Here is a 19,082-nt window from a genome sequence, read left to right as displayed (position 1 = left end):
ATCCATTGCCTCTTGCATGCAGTCCAACAGGGGACCGAACCCGCAACCTAGGCATCAACCTGGCAACCTGCGCTTCGCAGGATGATGCCCAACCGAGCCACACCGGTCAGGGCGAAGTACCCTTCTCATCACATCACACTGGGGCACACGTTCTCAGCATGACCTGTGTGTGATGTCCTGATCACCTGCCTAAGGCAGTGTTTTCCAGGTGTCTCCACTGCACAGGTACTTTTTCACCCAGTCCAGATCTACTCTTTGGAAGCAAGTCACTAAGTGCAGCCCATACTCACTGTAGGGAACTAAGCTCTACTTGGACCCAACAGTATCTACGCTGTTATTTGAAAACCTCCCAGTGATTTTAAAGGTTGAGAATCACCGATCTAAGTCAGTTATTATTCTATTCCTCTTCGCCACCCAGTAGTCTAGGGATAGGTAAGTGGGAATGTTCTGGGAAAGGTTTTTCTCCCTTATAAAAAGAGAGTCACACCAGGGTGAAGTTTTTCCTTATTTTCTTTGCTGGCAAGTGGAGCCTTCCTTTCCTCATTTGGGCTGTCGCTGTGAATATGACACCCTTGCGTGGCAGCCACGGTCTGGTGACCACGAGGCAGTGAGCCGGGAATGAAAAGCCAACATTAGCATGACAAGCAGGCTGAACCACCTGCAACTGCCTCCAAACTTGTTATATTGGACAATTAAACTTCTTTATTGTTTAAATAATTCTTCGCTGTTGTTCTGTTACTTGAAGTTAATAAGTGCGTCATCCACCTTTTAAAAGACTATCCTTTACACTAGGACGTGGTGGGTACTTAAGTATTTTTTGAATGAGTAAGTGAAGGACTGAATGAACTGAAGAAGCTGTTATAGTAACGACAGAGTATCACTGTAACTAATGCCAATATATTTGCAGTTAGCTTCTGTACTTCCATATCTTTTCTCAAACCAATACAACACAGTTGCATACATTCTGCCACTGGAGAAAAATCAGTGTGATAACGTGATAGTGGTAAAGTTTCCTGATGTATGTTTATCAAGTTCAAATTGAAGTTTAATGAATGTATAGTTCTCAGATTTGGGGGACTGCTTCATGGATTAACCAAAACCTCTCTAGGGTGGTTGAGGCAAACAATGGAGCGCCTACTGTACAGCATTGAGAATGAAAATTAGTTGGCCCCTGAACAACAGGAGTGGGGGGGTGGTGAGGGACACTAACTCCTGTGCAGTTGAAAATCCATGCATTTTGACTCCCCCAAAAGTTAACTACTGGAAGCCTTACCAATAACATAAACAGTTGATTAACACACACATTTTTTAAGTTATATGGATTATATACTCTATTCTTACAATAAAATAAGCTAGAGATAAGAAAAATCATAAGGAAAATACATTTACAGTATTTACTGAAAGGGATGCACGTATGAGCAGACTCGCACGGTACAGACCCACGTTGCTCCAGGTCGGCTGGGCCACGTCACCCAACAGCACGGGCGACTCTCACACACAGCGCCGAGTGAAGACGCCGGGCAGGAACACGTGCCGCAAGACCGCACCGACGTGAAGGTAACGGTGAGCAAAGCGGTGCTGTCCGAGGTCAGCACAGTGCGCACCCTCGGGTGATCTAGGAAAAAGGCTTCTGGGGTGGTGGGAACTGTCTTCTTCTTCATCTGGGTGCCTCAGTTTGTGCAAATTCTGAGATTTGTACATTCATGCCTTGGACATCTTCTGTATGTTTTCTGTACTTTGATTAAAAACTTCTCTAAAGTTTCTAGTTGAAACAAAACTAACCATACCCACACTACAAAAACTCACAATTACTTATAGGAACAAGAAAAATAAGCATCTAGGCAAGACTGATAATGAAAAATCATATTTTTACAGGCATAAAAATTATATTCTTAATGTATTAAATTGGCATTAAAAGGGCAGAAAAACCATTTACATTTATATTTCAATAAAGGACAATAAAAGTCAAATTATAGCCAACTGTTAAAACTTTTTTTTTAAATTCTAGGGCACACGTATTGGAAAAGACAGAACAAGAAAATCAGTTTAGGGGCTTTTCTTCTGAACAAATGACACCCCAGTCTTTCCCACGGCATGCTTCTCAGCAACTCTCTGACTTCTCAGACGAGACACTAAATGGTGACAGTCTCTCTTGCATCTGTTACTTTGAATTCCAAAGTGGTCAATATCTAATATTTTCACTTCTGGGTAAGAGAAAACGCATTTTGGTCCATTAATTCACCTACTCGCTCCTGGAGGACAGTGACCAACTCTGCTATCACGAAGACGTGTGTGTCGTCGATGTCTTGAATGATGAACTTCTTCCCCAGGGCATTTGACTCATCCAAGTACAGCAGAAACTGCTTCATGGCAGGGTCACTGTAGAGAACACGGAGAAACTTTAACTTCGAATTATACCGGAACTTGAGTGATCAGAATTTTGAGCATGAAGAATTTTTAGGTTAATTTAAAAAGTCCTAAACTCTCACTCCCACTCTGCCTTAAGTGTTGATTTATAGATGTAGCTTCATTTTAGAACTGTTAGAGCAAGTTTAAGAGAAAGAGGCCAATGATAAGACTTTAAAAGAATGATCTGTCGTTGACAAGTGAAAAAGTAATGCTCAAAGCCCTGTAGTTATAGGGCCTAGAATCACAGCCTCCTTAACTGATTTTAAGAATGAATTTCCTCACTCGTCTGCCACCATTACATTGAAGCAGCAATAGCTTTTCACCACCTTGCCAGTGATGAATGTACAAAGCCAGTTAAATCGTCACTCTGGTAAAGCAGGGTGCACAGAGGCAGATCTGCATTCAGCCCTGGCTTTATCACCTACTTGAGTGACCTTAGAATGTACTCAGTCTCCCAAGGCCTCAACATGAGCCTACATACAGAATTGTTATGGAAATTAAAGGGAAAAGCCCACCAAGGACAGTATTTGTTCTGCAGCAGGTATTCAAGTGTTTTTCCTCTTCCTTAAAATTCTGAACCATGCAAGGCTGAACAATCATTCAGAATCCTTAAAGAAAATCCTAACAAAAATCTCTTTGAGAATACTGAGCTCAAAGAAGAGATCCAAATTCAATTTTATTTATTTGTGGCTTTAGTTTGGAATAGGATAGTCATAAGGGAAAGAGGGATATAATTTCTTGGGTTTACCAAAGTATGTCTTTTTCATAAAAGCCCTGAATTACAACAAAGGATACTCTTTTGATCTAATATACAATAATGTGTTTAGCAAAAAATTAATATAAAAATGTCAAGCTGCATAGATTTTTAATTCTTTTTTTAAAAGATTTATTTTTTGAGAGAGAGGAAAGGAGGAAGAGAGGGAGAGAAACATCAATGTGTGGTTGCCTCTCACATGCCCCCTACTGGGGACCTGGCCTGCAACTCAGGCATGTGCCCTGACTGGGAATCAAACCAGTGACTCTTTGGTTCATAGGCCGGTGCTCAATCCACTGAGCCATACCAGCCAGGGCAGAGTTTTAATTCTTAAAGAAAAAAATCTTACACAATCATTTAGTTTCTTGAATAATGTCAACATCAATTACAAAGATAATTTAATTCAAAAGGTCACTGTAATTTAATGAAGACAACACAAATAAGTTTTACTTTGTTCAGGTACAAATATAGGTGTAAGTGAAGCCAACACAGTAAGAGATTTACTCTAATCACTAAATGAGTACGGTTCACGGCACATTAACTGTCAATAAAGTGAAGCCTTCCTAATGATTTTATTTACTTTCAACTTACCACTAAAATGACTTTGCTAACAATTGATGTAAGATGATGTGAATAAATTAACGTATCTACCCATATCAGAATTGACACAGGTTTCAAATTTAGTTTCCCATACATTTACCTTACACGTCGGTGCAAAACACAAGTTACACTTATTCACTCAGGTTTCACCAAATTCAGTTATATTCTATGGCTGCAGTATTAGAATGGCCATACCAGTGTGTGGAATTGATTTGTTCAGAAGTAGCAAATTTGCCATTTTAAGTTTTATTCACTCACTCAATAAATACTTATCAAGTACCTATCATGTGCCAGGCACAAAGAAATGGCAATGTTGAAAGTGACAGGGTCTTGTGAGTGTAAGTAAGGGTGTGAAGGAAGGCCTTACTGAGCAGGTGAGTGTGAACAAACTCCGTGTGAGCAAGCCATGGATATGGTGATGTGGGGGGAGAGTGTCCTAGGCAGAGGGAACAGCAAGGCCAAGGTTGCTGGAGGGGGGCCACCAAGGGGAGAGTAGTAGGGGAGAGGTCAGAAAGTTAAAACTGGTCCAGATGATGTAGGGCTTAAGATGATTTTAGGGACTTTGGCTTTTTTAGGGACTAAGTGACATGACTTAACTTACCAACTGTCTTAAGTTATAAATGTAGGGACCACAGTGCCTGCTGGGTTGAAAAAAGATTAGGGATGGGGAAGGGATGGCGGTGGAGACAAGGCTGGAGATGGGGGGACTAATTTGGAGGCGCCTGCAGTGATCCAGGCAAGAGATGAAAATGACTGGGACCCAGGTGGGGACGAGAAGTGGTGGAATCCTAGACAGCTGCTGCACAGAAAGCCAACATGATGAGCTGAGACTAGACTCAAGGTTTGGAAGGGAAGAATCGAGACTCTCAGATTCTTGGTCTGAGCAAATGGAAGGCTGCAGTTGTCTTTTACTGAAATGAGGGGAATGTGGGAAAAACAGGTTTGCTGGTAAGATCAAGAGTTTGGTTTTAAGCATATTTCGTATGAGATGCGTACTGGCACCCGAGCGATGGGGTTGAGTAAGAAACTGCATACGCAATTCTGGATGTCAGCAGTGAAGTCCAGACTGAAGTAACAGCCAGCCAGCCATCAGTGTGTATGCGTGGCGTTTAAAGCCAGGACAAGGGACGAGCATAGATAGAGAGCAGGGTCCAAGGACCAAGCCTTGGACACCACAACACCAAAAGGTTAGAAAGGACAGACGGGCGAAGCAGATGATAAAGAAGTGACCACTGAGGCAGGAAGAAAGCAAGAAGAATCCTGGAAGCTGAGTGAATAAGGGACATCCAGGGAGAGGAAGGGATCGACTGTGCCAGCTACTGTTACGAGGTGCAGTAAGGTAAGGACTGAGAATCGACTACAGGATTCAGGAAATTGCTGGACTTGGCAAGGGCAGTTGTGGTGGCCACGGGGGGTTGGGGGGGAGGCCTGATTGACGTGGGTTTCAGAATGGGAGGAAAGAAATTACAGACGATGAACACAGACAGGTCTCCTGGGAAACCCTGCTACAAAGAGCAGGAATAGAGTGGGAACCGGAAAGGAATGTGGGAACCAAGAGTTTTTGCCTCGGAGGGGCAGGGGAGAATCACAGAGTGTTTGTGATGCTGATGGGAATGGTCTAAGGAGGAAGAAAAGCTGAGAAGGCAGAACAGAGGAAAACTGCTGAGCAGGTGCCCTTAAACAGGCAGGGCGGTGGGGTCCAGTCCCCAAGTACAGAACCTGGGTCATAACCAGGGGGAAGAAGAGTTATGAGTCTGGGCACAGACAGATCCATGTGATGAAGGCCAGTGACATTCTCTTATGATTTTATTTTCTCCGTGAATCAGGAAGCAAGGGACCAGCTGGAGTGAGGGCAGGGGAGTTGTTTGAGGTTTGAGAATCCGAAAGTAGGGAATACCATATTTCACCACTCTAAGAACCATATTCCCCCACATTTTAACATCTCTAAAATTGGGATGAGTCTTAAGTTCAAGGGCATGTTATAGTATATTGGCAGTGATTTTTCTCAGAGGTACTTAAAATATTGGTAAGTTATGAAACTGATGAAATCTTAGCTTTGATAAACTGCAACAGCTTTGCTAGGAGCGAGGGAGCATCAGTGGACCAGGAAACGTCGTAGGCCTGCCGGCTGGCACCCAGGGTCCACGTGAACTTAGCAGTCCTGCATCTTCAGCGAGACTGATTAGTATGCTTGTATGTTTTCCTCCAGGCGCTGAGAGCCGTGGAGGTAAAGGTCCAGAGAAGGTGGAGGGCTGGATTTTACCAGATCTGGTGAGTGTGGCACAGAGGGGCAGGGGGTTGACAACGTCTTTGGGAGAACAAGTTACTGGATGGGCAGTGGAACATAAGCTGGGTGAGGAGGAAGGTGAGACGTTGGGGTGGTGAAGGGCAATGAAGAGGTGGGAGGACCGACGGACTGTGTATCTGGAGACACTGTAGAAATGGGGCATCAGAGGGAGTGAACAGGGAAGCGGACGTGGTGGGCAGAGACAGCTACTGCAAATGGAGACTCTGGACGTGGCAGCACCGGGGACAGGTGTAGGCCTGACCATGCATGTGCATGACTGGCCGTGACAGGCTGGAGGACGAGCTCATTGGAAGAGGTCAGGAACGGAGGGGACAGGGTACGGAAAGGACTGTCTACACGGATGTTGAGATCATCAAGAGTTTGAGAAGACGGTTCCCGAGGAGCGACAGGAGAAACCCTCAAGGAAGACCCCGGTGTCTGTGGATATTCCGAAGTGGGCGGTCTAGTCTCACTCTACTCTGACGAGACTCAGAACTGCGGTTTGCACGGGAGAGAGAAGGGCAACTTCTGGAAGGGGCGCTGAGGAGTAAAGGAGATACCTATTCCATCTGCTGGCCTATTTCCTGGCCCAATGGCACAAGAGGTATTAGAGAAAAGTCCAACACTTGAAAGGGCTACGGGAGAAGCAGGCCCCTCAGGAGAAAGCCAGGTTTTGTTGGAGCCTAAAGGAAAAGGAGGCTGGGGGCGGGGAGAGGAGAAGTTCAGAGAGGAGGCCGAGGACACAGTGGGTTCTGCTGCTATCTCGGGTTCTAGAGGGCCAAGTGGAAAGGATGGATAGGAGCTGGAATTGAAAAAGCAGATGTATGCAGCCGTAAGATAATGCTGTAAAAAGAGTGAGGGAAGGCCCAGAAGAATTTGGGTTTTGTGCAGCAGGAGGTATGGGGGCCTAAGTTAGGGCCAGCATATTGTAGGTGCTCAACAAACATTTGCCACCGCAGTAAACAGTACCAGTGTTCATATAATTAGGGGCACAGAGATATGGACAAGAGTATTTTCAGAAAATGGGAGTGTCCACAGAGCAAGATTCCTGGATGAGACAATTACTGGCGGGCAAGCAAACAAGTGGAGACTGAACGAGACTGGACCAGCAGTTCAGGTTCTCAGCTGCGTGGTATCTAAGCCCTACCATAGCCTGCTTTGAGGAACTGACCCAGTGGGCTGGACTGAGGGCTTCTGCCCATTAAGGTTTCTCGTTTCTCATTTCTCCTTTGAAATGTGTGACTCGGTTTAAACAACCTATCACTTCTCTTGGTTTGTTTTTCCCCCCCCTTGTTTTTTAAAAACCAGAGTTTGCGATGCAAAGCCTTAGGCAGACCCTAAAATTCTGTGGTCAGCAGTTAGACAGACATGAGCAGAGCAAGGACGATGGGCCAGGTACAGAAGGCCGCCAGGGTGGAAAGCCACCTGGGTGCCTTGAAATGGGCAAAAATGGCAAAACAAGGACACCCCCCTAGGGTAACCTTTCCTCCCCCAGCATATGACCAGTCCTGTGGTTTTAGACCCCTTAACCTTTCATATCACTGGTCATGGGCTCAGACGCTCCCATGACCTTTCTTCCCCCATTGCTGGTCATGTGGGAGACCCCGTGGAGGAGCAGGCTGAAATGGAGCCTCACAAGACTCCCATTTCAGGCCCTTGCACCACCACTCCCTAAAACATTAAACTCTAGGGATAACATCTAGGTCTCAGTTGTGTTTCAGCTCCTGGCCTAGAAAAGAAGCAAAACCAGACAAACTACATCAAGGGTGACCTCAGGAACAGCTGCACTAATGACCTGGTGCTGACCAATCAGTGGAGACCAGGACCCTAAAAGACACACCTGGAGAGCTGGTGAACATTCTATTGAGACCCTCCCCTGAAATCTCCACCCTCAAAAATGATTAGGAGGGAGGATACAGCTTACTTCCCCACCCCCATCCCTCTTCTCTTGCCCCCAGGAGAGTTACCTTTACCCTTCTCTCTCCTAGGCCCCAAGGGCCCCTTCTTTTGCCTCTGTAATTTCTTTCCCAGCCCATTTCTTCTACTGCTCACTTCCTTTACCTCTGTGACTTTCTAAATAAACTTTCTCTTAGAGTTTGAGTCTTGGCTCTGAACGCTTTCCTAGTCAGAACAAGTACCATGAGGTTGCTGAACCAAGGTTTGGTCTGACTCCACTGTTCTAAGACCTGGCACCCTCCTCACCTCCGACAACAATTTTAGTCACCCCCGGCGGTTCTAGAACTGCAGCACTGTTCCTCTAACAAATATGCTGCCTCTGACCAGAACTTGGTGGATATACTGCCAATTACATCAACTTTGATCAGAGACACTGAAATCTGGCACCAGGAGGAAACTTAGGAACAAAATCTGTCCCACTTGCTACGGAAGTAAGAGAAATGAAGTGCGGAAGCTGAAAATCTCAATTCATTCCCATCTTAAAAGAAAAAAGAATTAAAAAAAACTCATTAAGACCCTTTCTGTCGTCTGTGCACTTGGAGCAGCTCTCCTGCCACAGCCCCTCACCCCCCGAAAATGGACACCTGCACCAGGCTTGTCCCCACCCCCACCTCGGTCAGGAGCACCTCTCTGTAGCAGAGCCGGTCACTACCTGCAGTGGTGCTGAAGCGAACAGACACACCGACAGATGAGAGCCTCAGCAGCTTGGCAGCCCCATGTCCTCTGACCTCACATATTTCTAGCTGCAAGCTTTCCAAACCAGTGCCATTTCAAGAGACACTGACACAGCAGCCAAGTTCATTGGGGCTGGGGCTGCCACAGTAGGGCTGGCAGGCTCTGCAGCTGGAATTTGGAGGCCTCATCGTTGCTTATGCCAGGTGCCTTCTCTGAAGCAACGCCACCCTGGGCTTTGCCCTCTCAGAGGCCAAGGGGCTCTTCTGCCTGATGGTGGCTTTTCTCATCCTCTTCACCATGTGAACCAGCCTTCGCTACCTCCTATGTTCTTTCTCCCATGTCTTGTCTGCCCTGAATGTTCCTGTTCCTATACCTCCCTAGGCAGCCTGGCGAAAGTGGTTGGCTCAGGGGTTGACAAAGGAAAGACAAGTACTGTATTAATGAAAAAAAACTACTAACCATTCGATAAGCACTCCTTTCAAGACGTTGACCATCTTTTCCCTGGTCAGATGATGCCGATGACCTTCCGAATGCTAATGAAAGGAATAAGGTGACATAAATTCAAAAGCATCGACTTTAACACACTTTGGAGATTTACCTCTGAAATGAGGCAAAATATGAAATACTAGCAAACATTCAACTCTGTGAAAAACAGCGCTAATACTAAGAAAACATACATATTTCAAACTTTAAAAAAATTATCACAAGCTTATTGGAATATTCACATATGAACTTGCAAACAAATTCTACCCAGTCAATCCTAATGAAAGTGGCTTAACCACACCGGTGTGTCCATCCCTGTTTTTAAAACATTAGTTGAAAGACCTCTCTTCTCCCCCAGGAGTATGATGAAAAATAAGATTCTAGGAGACAGGAATCACAGAATGATAACTCTGAAATGGGCCTTAAAAATTATATACTGAGTCCAATCACCTCGTTTTACAGAAGACAGAGCCTTGGGAGAGATCAAGCAGTAGCTTTACCCATTCGCCCGCCCCCCAGATGGGTACAAGCGAGGCCTCCAAACTTGTGTTCTTTTAGCAAATACATGACGTTTCCCAAAGATCTACGCTAAAAGGAAAAACCCACCCAGTGCACGTGAACCTAACTCTTAAGCTTCTACACACGTCGCGGAGCAATGCCTCCCCAAAGTTAATTCACTTTGGGGTAGGTTCAACTACTGCAGACCCGGCCTCGCCAGACAGGCCTGGAGACGGTGCGGGACACTGCCCTGTGCCCCAACACTTGGAGGACAGGTTTCTGGGTCTCTTCACCCCCTCCTCACTTTCTTGGGGACCCTCTCCATCTCTTACAGACCCTACTTTCCCTCTCCGAGAGCAGACACTTCTCACCTCCACCTACAGACCAGCAACACCTCCGCGTCGCCGACGGAGTACGCCAGCGCCCGTTGCGTCATCACGTCGGCGACCCCTTGTGGGTGGGAGGTGGGGCCCGAGGGGCGGAGCTGGGAGCGCTGGGGGCGGGGTTACGTGCCGCCCGCCGCTGGGTGGAGGGCGCGGGCGGGGCGTCGCAGAGAAAGGTGGTCTCCTTGGTGACCTGGTCCTCTGTGAGCAGCTGCGGGCAGGCCAAGTCCACGTGCCGGCAGGTAGGAAGTCGAGCTCGGGCTCGTGGGGGAGGGCTACGACGTCAGCGAAACCCGGTAAGGCGGGGAGTTGGACGAATGGCGACGGGGCTGGCTGGGGAGCGGCCGAGGCGCCCCCGCGTGGACGGGCGGCCTCGACTGACCCGCGGACCCTCCGCCGGGTGTGAGAGCCTCTCGCAGCCTTGGCAGCCCACCGATTCCCGGTAACCGCCCCTCTCGGTTCCTCCCCGAGACCCGAGAGCGCGTGCGGGTGCCATCCACTCACCCGGGCGCTGTAGTGACGGAATGATGATAACGAGGACGAAACAGTGTCCATTCAAACTGGAACCTTCCAGACCTCAGATTCTAGCTCTGCCCCTGGAGGGTGAATAGATTAAATGCTGATAGTTCTCTAACCCTGGTAATGGACATTTTACCTGGGAGACCCCAGGTGGTTCTAAAATTAACTCCTTCCCCAAATTTTGGTCTACATGCTAACCGAGCTCGCTCTGTTTTTACCAGTGGAGATGAGGTTCTTGCTTTCTGATCCTTAGGTGAATTGTACTTCTCAGTTGAGCTCATGCTGCTTTTTACTTCGTGTGTTTATATGATGTAGGAACCCAGCTTATCCACTTATTTCCTTTTTTCTATCCCTCGAATCTTTTCCCTCCCCTTGTTTTCCATATTTTTTGCGGGCGCGGGAGCTCTCTCTTTAATCCGCCCAGTTCTTCCCAAGGATCCTTTCCTCGCTTTTTTCCTTCTTGCAAGCATTCTGCTCCTTGACCATCTCAGCAATTCCATCGCCTTGTTCCTCCCTGCAGTCTTGCGCTCCACGAGCCTGCTTGCTGCCTGCCCTGTGCTACTCTGAATGTCTCCTCTGAAACTGAGCTACTTCTCATCTTTCCCCGTCACTTCAAAGCCTGCTTTTCTTCCTGTTTCTCCCAATCATCCAGATTTCAAACCTCCATTCATTTGTTCCACAAAGATTTTTGTGCACCGAATATGTGCCGCCCACTAGTCTAGACGCTGGGGTTTACAATGGTAAACAAGTAACTGATTGTAGTGAGGGGAGAGAGACACCAAAATCAGTTGACAAGGAGGTTTCAGGTGGCGATGTGATGCAGTGATTGGAGGAGCTGCTTTGGTTTGGTGGTGTCAGAAATGGCCTTCAGAGCCCCCAGACTGTATGGCTTTGGTGGCTCTGGGGAGGAACCAGTGCTCCTGACATAATGATTGTAATATTTATCAGGAAGAGTAAACTGACATAGATAGCTACAAAGTTTGAGACAGAGGATTATTGCTGTCAAAATATATAAAACTGTAGCACTTAAAACAGTGTGATAGTAGTACAAAAAAAGATCAGTGGAACAGGCCAGCCAGAAACAAAACAAAAACATGTCTGTTTGTATGTATGTGTGTGTGTATATACATACACAAATTTGTAAGGTAAAGGAATGATCACAAATCAGTGGGAAAGAGAAGGATTACTCAATAAACTGAAAAGAAAAAGAAAAATAGTCTTCAGGAGGATTTCTGAACAAAAATATAACTTCTATACAACAGCAATAACTAACTAGGAATTTAATAACATATTCATAATGGTTTTCAAAACTAAAGTTACCTAGAAATAAATCGAGAAATACTTTTTTTTTAATGAAAATATTTTTTCCTAGTCTTGAAAAACCTAACTCTGTGGGCAATCCACTGTGATTGTGACATGTTCTTATGAGTAAAAGATATGTTTTTAATTACATGCTAAACTAAATTTCTTATAATTGTCTTAAATACACAGAATGTCCCTGGCTGCTTATTGTGTCATCTGTTGTAGAAGAATAGGAACCTCAAATCCTCCTCCAACAAGCAACACATACTGGAAAGATATCAGTGAGTACTGTTTAAACAACAGTTTCTAGCAGATTCATTTATGTCTTTTCTGGGCTAATGGTCCATCCCACATTGGCAGGCCCAGAGCCATGCATACTCCTCTTTCCTGGGAGTCCATTCCTTCCCCTATGTTTCCTCTCAGATTCATGTGAACCCTTGTGACCTCAACTCAAGTATTACTACATTCTCATTCAGCAGCTACTTATTAAGCTCCTGCAAAACACAGTGCCCTGCATATGCATTAGGTTCTGTGAATTCAGTGCTGAGCAAGGTAGATGAGCTTGCCATACGGGAGCTCGGGATCTAGCACTTAATCTGTCTGTATTAGTAAATCTTTATTTACCTTATTTATCACTAATCTTTATTTGTAAAATGAGAAGATTGGCCTAGATCATCTTTCAGTTGTCAGATGTTTATGAACACCTACTATGCGCCAGGTGTTACTACTGTTTTCTTGAGATCTCACATGGGCCATGTCTTGCAAGTTTATGTTCGAGTCCATGTTTCTTTTGTAATCCAAGGAATCATATAAATCATGCCAAAACGGGTTGTCTTGCCACCACCAAAATGAGTTCTGGGTCCAAACACAAAGATGACATCTGGTGTGGTGGGGAGAAATATCCCTGTGCTTTACTTGTTTGTGAACTAAAAGGAGTCAGAAGGGAAGTTGCCCCCCTGGACGTGGCGTTCAGTGGAAGCTCGGTGGGCCTGCCAGTCCCAGCAGGGCCTTGGGAACTGGGGCCTCTGCTGGTTGGGGTGGGGGTGGCGGGAGGGGGGAATGAGTGTGAGGTTCTGTGTTTGTACTCAGTGCTTACTGGTGCGCTCGTTTCTGTCTGGGGATAGCAAGCCTTGTGTTGATAGCAGCTGCTTATATTAATGAAGAAATATCAATAACTTCTTATCTGAACATGCCTGTTTCCGGTCATGTTTTAAAATGAAATTCATTACATTGACCTTTGTTTTTCTTTTTGAAGGAAATATAATAAAGTTTACTGGATCACTTATTTTAGGGTAAGTGTCAACAGCGAAATTGACTTCGTTATAATGCTAATTGAAATCTCAGTGGAAGTGATTTACAGGTGGCATGGGGGAGTGCGGAGGGTACAGACTGTGGAGTGGGTGGATTTGTCACTGGTTCGTCACCGGTTCTGCCACTTCAGTGTCGCATCCCTACAGCTGCCTCGCCGTCCAAGTCTTGGTTTCTCTCGGATCCGAGTGAACGATGGGGACAGGGCAGAGACTCACTAAGTAGCTTCCACACTCCTAAAATCACATCTTGTCTCAGATTCTAAAGTGGGTGGAAAAGGTAAAAATCAACTATTGTCACAATAATCTTTGAAAATCTTATGAGTCACCATGAAGCTCTTACGGAAGGAAATTGAGGCTGACTGAGAAAACTGCAGGCACTTGCTCAATGCATGGAGTGACTTTCTGAAAATTGTATTTTCATTCTGGTTTTTTCCTTGTTTTTGGAGGAGGGTGTGATACATATACAGGTTCTGGCACAAATAACGCCCCTTTATTATTACATAAAAATCTTCTGTTACAAAATCATAAGCATGTCCTTCTGTAACATAACATCTTGCTCAAGCACACCCTGTGACATTTTAGGTGAAATGTTCAAACTGCTGTCCGTCTCATGCGAGACGTTCGCGTCCCCTACCAACCGCTCTCAGTGGCGTTCCTTCTGCTGGACCCTGTATGTGTTTACTGCGCGTCTGAGACTGCTGTAGTGTTTTGTTAATGATACTCTTCTACTAGTATAAATATGAAGTCAACTCTGAGATGCTAAAATGATGAAGGAGATATGTGTTATCCAAATACATACATTTCTCCATGATATTGTAAGGTCAGGCAAAACCTATTTAGATGATTTTTCCCTTTGACTTATTCCAGGCAGAAGTACTCTTTTTTGTAAAGAAGTTTCTTTGTCTGTAGCACAGTTATATTCAGGAATAGTGTGGAAATTAATCACATCATTTTTAGTAAAGAAATTTTGTCTTGCACGGAAAGCACGATGAAAGTACTGAGCACGTTTGCTCCCCTTGGCTGCTCAGGCGGGTCCCCAAGAGAGAAGAGAATTCTCTCAAGCCTTCTCTCCACTCCTCTGGTGCTGGCCAGTGTCTGGCCTTTCTGCCTTACCTGCTTCTGCTTCAGGGGAGGATGCTCCAGGGAAGTCTTAGCACAGCTGACGTCACTAAGCTCTGAATCCAGACAGAGGGCAGCCTTTGTGTCTGGATTGAGGGAGTGTGTGGGTCAGTCTGGTTCAGGGAGAAAACACCTGCATTTGGGGGTATGCAACAAACAACACTGTATGTTACATTTAAAATGGACTTTAGGTGTAACTCTATTAGGAGAGGAGCAACTTCCTTATGTTGGTGATGGGAGTCCAAATTGGCTACTCTTTTTGAAAAAACAGTTTGGCATTATCTAGTAAAGTTGAACAATATATAAGCTGCCAGAAAGTCTGTAATTCTGCTTCTAGATACATACCCTAGAGGAACATAGACACGTGTGTGCAGATGGGTGTGACGTGTAACAGTGTTGTTTGTAATAGACTCGGACTAGAAACCCCCTAAACACCCGTGTGTGGTGGAGTGCACAAAGAAGTTGGGGTGTATTCGTACAATGGATGACTCACAGGCTTACAAAGGTGTTCGTGCATGAGCTTCAGATACATGCAGTGGGGTGGATGAGTCTCAGACAGAGGGCTGAACAAAAGAACGTATACCGTGTGACTCCACTCCTGCGACCTCCGCAGGCAGACACAACGTCGTTTACGGATGCGGGTGTAGATGGTAAACTATTGGGATGGCCAAAAAGTCCGTTTAGTTTATTCCATAAAATAAAAAACGTTTTTCATTTTCACCAATAACTTTATAGATTTGGATATTTTGAGTATGACAGCTGTCTCCTGTGTGGTATAATGTTAACTGTTCTCAGTTAATGTCTCGATTTGATTGCTATCAACTTCAACTGGTCTATACCTTTGACACATTCGATCAGTCACAGCACCTTCTTCATACACTGCACAAATCTTTGTGTTCCAGCTGCATTTTTACCTGTCTTGAAAGGATAAAGCATAACCTGCCAAAAATATAGCTTATTTTCTGATTTTCTTAATATCTTCAATATTAAAATGGCTATACAGAAATTCACCAATTTTGATTCTTAAAAATGCACACTGATATGACAGCTGTCACAGTACAGTCTTACAAAATTGTTTCGAATGAAGTTAAAGAGAATTAAGCGCTCACTACTGGAGCCAACGTATGGAAAAAACAATGAACTTTTGGGCCGACCCAATGTAAAGAAAAGCAAGGGCATTACTGTAATGGCAGTCAAGATAAAGGTCAGCTGCAGAGGTGAGAGAGTGCGTCAGGGTCAGGAAGGGACTCCCAGTTGAAGTGTGGGCTTCTGGGTACTTACTGTTCAAGTTCTGTTGGGGTTTTTTTGCCTGGATATGGTAATGTAGCTGCTATTATTTGTTAACTGAAATGTGTGTGTACCTTTATATGTACATTTTTCTTATGATTGTGTAATACATGGTATATGCACATTACTGTACATATATTATGTTTCTTAATAAAAAAGTTAACTATTTAAAGCTTAATAAAAGAGTAACCCTTGTGTTACATTTATATCATCTATTTTTAATGATTTTTTTTGTTTCTTTTTAAGAGGCTCTTTATTTCTCACATATGAAGTGCTGGCCCTGAAGAAGTCTTTGACATTAGATTCTCAAGTGGTAGAAAGAGAAAAAATGAAGTCATATATATATGTGCCCACAGTTTCTTTAGATAAAAGAGAAAATTATGGTAAGTTGATGATAAAGTCATCTCATCATTGTGAAAAATGGGAGCTAGTTATTTAATTTTAAAATGAGAATTTAAAACACAGTATTAATAATATTCATCCCGTTAACTTTAAGAATCCCTTATGAGAACCAAGTTCTTGAAGAGTTCATTGAAGACCAAATTTTTGACTTCCATACTTAACCCAAGCTTGCTGTTCTGTAACTAAGTGAAGTGAAAGCTACCAGCAATTTAAGTCCAGACTTGAAGTCCCACAGCTTAGTGGGGACCGTCAGTTCAGAGGCTGGCCCTCAGTTTGGCCAACATAAAAAGCTGATTTTGTCACTTAACTCAGAGATACTTACCTCTGATTTAAGGGATTTGTTCATTATGGACACTAGACTGATGGGATGGGCTTATAAATATGAATACAAACTTAATTACAGCGGGAAAAGATCTGCCATAAAGACTAGAAAACCTGGCTTTACTGGTCAGGACATTCCTCTTCGCCCTGGTTAGGTCACATGGAAACCCAGTTAGTAATCAGACGGCCGCTGGGTGAACAGGAAGGTTCAGCGCAGAGGAGTATCTTTCCATCCAGACGTGGGTGTTGCAGTGAGTCACCACACCCTACTCGCAGCTGTGGGCTCCTGCATCCTCAGCCGCAGTGACCTTGCCTGCTGGGGCATCGTGACCCCTGCGTGGGGCGGGGGCGCTGCTCTGCACTGACACGCTGCTCGGGTGTAGTGTTACTCCTCCTCCCGGTGTTTCAGCATGCTTTTATGGTGGGGCTACTTCAATGACAATGTTCACATTTATAATTCATCTGTAGAGTGAGGCTTAATCTCAGTTCGAGAGCTCCAAATTTTAGTTTGAAAGGGGCCATGTTTAGGGGAAATCTTCCTGAAAGTAGCTGATACTGTGTTATACTTGAGGGTTTTCATTAGCATCGGTGCTTTTGTGTGTGTTTCTGCCGTTCCCCGGCTTGGAGAGCAGTCTTGTTTTGGGGTTCAGAGCTCTGTGATCCACAGTGGTTCCAGCTGCTTGGACAGTGACGACAGAATCAGAAATATGCTATTCTGTATTTTCTCTTTGAAATGTCACGGATTTTAGTTTACATTTCTCTTTGAAATACTGGAGCTGGCATTACGAGTATATACTTAGTGTCATTTAACTTTGTCATCACTTTAGGACTCATTTACCAGGCAAGAAAAGAGCTTCACAAAGCAGTGAGAAATGTACTGGCGACCTCAGCCAAGATATTACGGGGTCCGTTTGCTGGTAAGTATCGAGTGCGTCCCTGGGGGACCCGGTCAGTATTCTGAAAGTCGAGTTTGACGGTCCGCCCTAGATATTTTTCCATCTCATGTGCTGACATTTATTATCGCGGTGAAAACCTGAGTAACATAATTCCTTTGGGCTATATTTAATTTTAAGGCTTGAATCCTTGGGCAGTTTTTTCCTTCCATCTTTGAGGATATATTATTGTTAGATATTTGTAAATAAATATTAAGACTAAGTGTACCCTCTTCAGAATTTAAAATCTGCTTGGGAATCTCCTCCGTGCTTTCTCATAATGAGAATATTGCATCAGAAACGTGGATTCCACAACCAGCAGCCCTGCGGTGTGGAGCTAGCTATATAAGAGCTGACCAGATCTCTTTAAAAAGTTGAAATCATGAAGATGAAAAGGTGGGAAACCTTTCTAGAATTAAAAGACTGAAGAGACTTAAATTCTGGTTTTATAAAACAACTCTAAATATATTTTGGGGACAATTGGAGGAATTTGGATATGGAGTTAGACTGGATTTTAGATGATTTTGGAGAATGTTAGAGTTCTCTGGTGTTACAATGGCATTGTGATTTTTTAAAAAATATTTTATTTTTAGAGAGAGGAAGGGAGGGAGAAAGAGACAGAGAGAAACATTGGTGTGCCTATACGTTGTCTCTCACATGTCCCCAACTGGGGACCTGGCCCACAACTCAGGCATATGCCCTGACTGGGAATTGAACCTGCAGTCTGTCTGTTCACAGGCCGGCACTCAATCCACTGAGCCTCACCAGCTAGGCAGGCACTGTGATTATACATAGGAGAATGCAGGCTTATTTTTAGGAGAGTTAGTGTGAACTGTGGCAGGGTAAAAGCCATAGGTCTGCAACTTCCTTTCACATAGTTGAGAAAAAAATACATAGACATGCATATAGACTGAATAAATGTGGCAAAATAAGTTATTGTATCTGGCTGTGGTAGGCATATGGATGTTGATGTATTATTCTTTCAGTTCTTCTATATGTTTGATATTTTTTAAAGTGAAAAGTTTCTTAGGGAAAATGAAAAAGACCACATAGTATAGTGAAAGCAACATAGTCTATAAAACAAAAGCACATAGATGATACACCCATTAAATATAAAAAGTAATATGATACACCATACATAAGAATAAACCCAAAATGGATAAATGACTTAAATGTAAGACTCAAAACCGTAAAAATCCTAGAACAAAACACAGGCAGTAAAATCTCAGACATCTCTCATAGCAATATTTTTGCTGATGTATCTCCTAGGGCAAGGGAAACAAAGGAAAAAAAATAAACAAATGGGACTACATCAAACGTAAAAGCTTCTGCACAGCAGAAGAAACCATCAACAAAATGAAAAGGGAACCTACTGTATAGGAGAACATATTTGCCAATGACACATCTGACAGGGGGTTCATTTCCCAAATGTATAAAGAACTTACACAACCCAACACCAGGAAGACAAACAGGCTTAATTTAAAAAATGGGCAGAGGACCTGAACAGACATTTCTTCAAAAAGGACATACAGGTGGCCAACAGACATGAAAAAATGCTCAATGTCACTAATCATGAGAGAAATGCAAATTAAAACCAAAATGAGATACCACCTCACACCTGCCAGAATGGCATCAACAAATCAACGAGTGTCTGTGAGGATGTGGAGAAAGGGAACCTTAGTGCACTGTTGGTGGGAATGCAGACTGGTGCAGCCACTGTGGAAAACAGTATGGAGTTTCCTCAAAAAACTAGAAATGGAACTGCCTTATCACCAGCGACCCCACTTCTGGACATATACGTTAAGAATCCTGAAACACTAATTTGAAAGAATATATGCACCCCTA

General features: G+C 44.2%; 2 protein-coding genes and 1 pseudogene across 3 annotated transcripts in view; 2 read left to right on the top strand and 1 right to left on the bottom strand.

The window, feature by feature from the left end:
- Nucleotides 1-246: 246 nt before the first annotated feature.
- On the bottom strand, nucleotides 247-10,103 carry GTF2H5 (general transcription factor IIH subunit 5). Its single transcript, XM_024552000.4, has 3 exons — nucleotides 10,034-10,103; nucleotides 9,141-9,214; nucleotides 247-2,379 (listed from the first exon to the last, which is right to left on the bottom strand). The coding sequence occupies exons 2-3, from the start codon at nucleotides 9,173-9,175 to the stop codon at nucleotides 2,199-2,201; spliced, it is 216 nt and encodes a 71-aa protein (XP_024407768.1). The 5' UTR covers nucleotides 9,176-9,214; nucleotides 10,034-10,103; the 3' UTR covers nucleotides 247-2,198.
- Nucleotides 8,559-9,110, top strand: LOC112297148 (ATP synthase F(0) complex subunit C2, mitochondrial pseudogene; annotated as a pseudogene).
- Nucleotides 10,104-10,150: 47 nt separating the features above from the next.
- The window catches only part of SERAC1 (serine active site containing 1), a 29,262-nt gene continuing 20,330 nt past the window's right edge, over nucleotides 10,151-19,082 (top strand). Inside the window, exons 1-5 of one of the 2 annotated variants that reach the window (XM_045188940.3) lie at nucleotides 10,151-10,287; nucleotides 12,056-12,147; nucleotides 13,122-13,158; nucleotides 15,829-15,965; nucleotides 17,133-17,222. In XM_045188940.3, coding sequence (XP_045044875.2) covers nucleotides 12,057-12,147; nucleotides 13,122-13,158; nucleotides 15,829-15,965; nucleotides 17,133-17,222 — 355 coding nt within the window. In that variant the 5' untranslated portion in view covers nucleotides 10,151-10,287; nucleotide 12,056. The remainder of the gene's footprint in view (nucleotides 10,288-12,055; nucleotides 12,148-13,121; nucleotides 13,159-15,828; nucleotides 15,966-17,132; nucleotides 17,223-19,082) is intronic. The other variant, XM_024551999.4, reaches the window with a different exon arrangement.

This window comes from Desmodus rotundus, chromosome 11, assembly GCF_022682495.2.
Source record: "Desmodus rotundus isolate HL8 chromosome 11, HLdesRot8A.1, whole genome shotgun sequence".
NCBI classification, from domain to species: Eukaryota; Metazoa; Chordata; class Mammalia; order Chiroptera; family Phyllostomidae; genus Desmodus; species Desmodus rotundus.
Note: the sequence above shows the minus strand (reverse complement) of the source record. Positions and strands in the feature narration are given on the sequence as shown.